Here is a 4,132-nt window from a genome sequence, read left to right on the forward strand (position 1 = left end):
ACACCCCCGTGCAAAAGCCGGCAGTCTTGAGACCCAAGAAGAGCCAATATTTTAATTCAACTTTGAACCAGACAGGAAGAAGGAGCCCCCACCTTAATCATGGGAAGGTCAACCCTTTTTATTCTTTCCAGATCTTCAGTTGATTAGTTGAGGGTCACCCACATCAGGAAGGGCCATCTGTTTTACTTATTTTACTGATTCAGATAATCATTCTTCCCAAAACACACTCAAAGACACACCCACAATAATGTTTGACCAAGTATCTGGGCACCCTGTAGCCCAGTGCAGTTGACTCATAAAATTAACCATTACATTAAGCCATCAGAGACAATCCTAATACCCTGGTCAGTGCCACCTCATGGGCACCCATAAATAACATCCAAGGTTTCACTTAAGATTAAGCTTTTTTGGTGTCGGAGCCGCTGCCGCCAAGTCCGGATTCAGTCTCACGCGCCGCTGACACTCGCCCTCCCGACCTGCACTCCTGATTCCTTTTGGTTCTAAGTCCAAAATGGCAACTCTCAAAGACCAGCTGATACAGAATCTTCTTAAGGAAGAACATGTCCCCCAAAATAAGATTACAGTTGTTGGGGTTGGTGCTGTTGGCATGGCTTGTGCCATCAGTATCTTAATGAAGGACTTGGCAGATGAACTTGCTCTTGTTGATGTCATGGAAGACAAACTGAAGGGAGAGATGATGGATCTCCAGCATGGAAGCCTTTTCCTTAGAACACCAAAAATTGTCTCTGGCAAAGACTATAAGGTGACTGCAAACTCCAAGTTGGTTATTATCACAGCTGGGGCATGTCAGCAAGAGGGAGAAAGCTGTCTTAATTTGGTCCAGCGTAACGTGAACATCTTTAAGTTCATCATTCCTAATGTCATCAAATACAGTCCAAACTGCAAGTTGCTTGTTGTTTCCAATCCAGTGGATATCTTGACCTATGTGGCTTGGAAGATAAGTGGCTTTTCCAAAAACCGTGTTATTGGAAGTGGTTGCAATCTGGATTCAGCCCGGTTCCGTTACCTAATGGGGGAAAGGCTGGGAGTTCACCCGTTAAGCTGTCACGGGTGGATCCTCAGGGAGCATGGAGACTCCAGTGTGCCTGTATGGAGTGGAGTAAACATTGCTGGTGTGTCTCTGAAGAATCTGCACCCTGACTTAGGCACTGATGCAGATAAGGAACAGTGGAAAGAGGTTCACAAACAGGTGGTTGACAGTGCCTATGAGGTGATCAAACTGAAAGGCTACACTTCCTGGGCCATTGGACTGTCTGTGGCAGATTTGGCAGAAAGTATAATGAAGAATCTTAGGCGGGTGCATCCAATTTCCACCATGATTAAGGGTCTCTATGGAATAAAAGATGATGTCTTCCTTAGTGTTCCTTGCATCTTGGGACAGAATGGAATTTCAGATGTTGTAAAGGTGACTCTAACTACTGAGGAAGAGGCCCGTTTGAAGAAGAGTGCAGATACACTCTGGGGGATCCAAAAGGAGCTGCAGTTTTAAAGTTTTCTAATGTACCACTTCACTGTCTAGACTACGACAGGGTTTTAGTTGGAGGTTGTGTACATTGTCCTTATTATCTGATCTGTTACTTAAATAATATCAAAATGGCCTAAAGAAAAAACATCAGTTTCCTAAATTTCTAAATACAAATGGTTCAGTAAACCCTGCAGCTATACCCTGATGCTGGATGATACCTCCCTTTATAGTCCTAAATGGGTTCATCTCAGAGGCACCACTGCCAATATTGCATATGCAGCAGGTGCTCTTCAAACCAGATGAGTATTTCCTGTGTGTTCTAGGACTTCAGGTTCCTTCACCCAACATGCCTAGTCCATCTTTTCCAGTCAGTCACATCCTGGGCTCCAACGTATAAATTCATTATTGCATGTATCGTGCGTAACTGTTTGAAAGGATCTTACTTCATGTACCATGTATGTCAGAATATAGTGTACATTGCCATATAATGTAAAAAGACCATACAACCAACTAAGTGTTGTACCAACTAAAATACCAAATAAAATTTGAACAGTGAAAAAAAAAATTAAGCTTTTTTGTGGGGTGTCCTTACAACTTAGCATTTTACATTGCAAAAAGTGAATAGTGAGGAAAATTGGTTACTGTGGCTTAAAATGTTGGCCAACCCTCAAAGAATAGCTATAGTAAAGCTCTTGGAATAGGTAGAGGAAACACTGCCAGTCCATTCCCAAAGAATTTCGCATAATTGTTCCCCAAAGAACTTTGAAATCTCTGGTGTTTGACCCGGAAAATGAGACGTGAGCCACAGAGCCCAACACTGGCCCCAAAAGAGGGAGCCAAAACATGTCCCTTATCGGCACTACAAAGCTTTTATGATGTGAAATTAAGTTCTTTTTGATCATTTTCTCTGATAACTTTTGATTTTGTGTATAATGAGCATGTAAAACACAAGCTTATTTGTATATTAAAAATGGTTTCATGTGCCCAAAAGAAAGGTCCTAATTTACATGTGGTACTTGCTCACTCATTTATTTACTTGTTGGATAAATTGAGTGCCTTCTAAGCATTAGGCTTTGGGGACAGAGAATCAGACACTTTGTGATGATGTTTAAAGAGCGAGGTCTGTCCTCTAAGAGTTAATAGTCCCATATGAATGAGGATATACATGCGAATACCTCATGACATAGGATAAAAGAATTAATCCAGGACATTCTCTGACAGTATTTATGTCACAGACAAATTAGCCTAGCATTGAAGTTAACACTTGCAAATAAGAGTAATTGGAAATGTAATGAAATGAATTTCTACATAAACTTCCAAGCCTGCTATAGCTAAGTGACCCTGGGCAAGTTGCAGAGCCTCTGTGAACCTTTGTCCTGAAGAAAAACAAAGACAATATCTAACACGGAAAATTCTTTAATGATTAAATAAAGCTCTTAAAATCTATAGCACAGTGCCCAGCCTGGAGTCAGTGGAAAATGCTGTTTGCAGCTGCTTCTATAATTATGACAATTGCCTGAGCAATATAAATCTCAATAGAAAATTCAAGAGTATGCATTCTGCATGTGTATTTGAATTTCAGAGACTTGCCTTTTTCCTAACAGAGTCAGGGTCCCTAAATTGTCCCTAATGACTCAGTTCTCATCAAGGCAAAATGTTTTATTTAAAAATGCAAATAGTATGGGGGCTGAAAGTATTAAAAAAAAATTAAGCAATTTTTCAAATGCCTTTGCCAGTCACTAAATAAGTTATATCTGTTTTCTATTTTGAACTGCTGGTCTTGTAAAATACCTTATTCCCTTCACCTTCTCTTTTAAAATAAACAATTCTAGAGAAAAAGTTACTAAGAAAATCAGAAGGAAGAGAAAATACATTTATAGTACCATATGATATTTATTTAAAAAAAAAAACACATAAATGGACCTACAGTTCACACCCTTATTCAAGAGTCCATGGTATCTGCATGTACTTCCCCACTCCCTAACTTTTCCATACCAAAAGCTGACAGTGATCTTTTGAAATAGGATTGTCACTCCTCTATTTAGAGTCCTTCAAAAAAATGATAAAATTCTTTAGCACAAATGAAAATTCCCTTTAAGTCTTAATGCTAAAAAGTAAATAAAATAAAATAATAAAATAAAAAACAATCCCATTCAGTAGAGTTGATGGTATTATAAGAGCATTGTATGGTGACAGATGGTAGCCACACTTGTGGGGAGCAGAGTGTAAATATAGACTTGTCTAATCACTACATAGCATTGTGTATTAACTATACTTCAATTTTTAAAAACACAAAAAATACTTCTATAGTGCTAAGCATTATTTTCTAGGTCCTTCTTTTAAAGCATTCATATTTCTATTTAACATACAACTGTTCTTGCCCATTTGTCTACTCACTCAAAAATATACGGTTTGAGCCCCTACTAAGAGACAGGCAGTGGTCTGAATTAAGCACATTTAATAATATCACCAACATACACATGGTTCCTAAGCCACAGGGCTTTGGTCAAGGCTGTTACTCCACCCAAGGTCCACAATGTCTTCCAGACCCTCTCATGTCATGCACTTTCCTGACCAATGCTGAAGTTTCATCCCTTAAAAACAGACCATAAGGTGAGTATCCAGTAACCCCCCATCCTTATTTGT

The 4,132-nt window shown here is 39.2% G+C and overlaps 1 protein-coding gene across 2 annotated transcripts; it reads left to right on the forward strand.

The window, feature by feature from the left end:
• The first annotated feature begins 418 nt into the window (after positions 1-418).
• Positions 419-1,665, forward strand: LOC116579308 (L-lactate dehydrogenase A chain-like). 2 transcript variants are annotated; one of them, XM_032324534.1, is made up of 2 exons: positions 419-1,198; positions 1,468-1,665. In XM_032324534.1, the coding sequence occupies exons 1-2, from the start codon at positions 512-514 to the stop codon at positions 1,621-1,623; spliced, it is 843 nt and encodes a 280-aa protein (XP_032180425.1). In that variant the 5' UTR covers positions 419-511; the 3' UTR covers positions 1,624-1,665. The 2 variants fall into 2 exon arrangements, with proteins under 2 accessions (XP_032180425.1, XP_032180417.1); XM_032324526.1 differs by having other exon boundaries at positions 427-1,665.
• Positions 1,666-4,132: the final 2,467 nt, after the last annotated feature.

This window comes from Mustela erminea, chromosome 1 (genome assembly GCF_009829155.1).
Source record: "Mustela erminea isolate mMusErm1 chromosome 1, mMusErm1.Pri, whole genome shotgun sequence".
In the NCBI taxonomy this organism is placed as follows: domain Eukaryota; kingdom Metazoa; phylum Chordata; class Mammalia; order Carnivora; family Mustelidae; genus Mustela; species Mustela erminea.

Excerpts from the sequence above, each read along its gene's own strand:
- LOC116579308 (XM_032324526.1), top strand. The coding sequence starts at position 512 with ATGGCAACTCTCAAAGACCAGCTGATACAGAATCTTCTTAAGGAAGAA.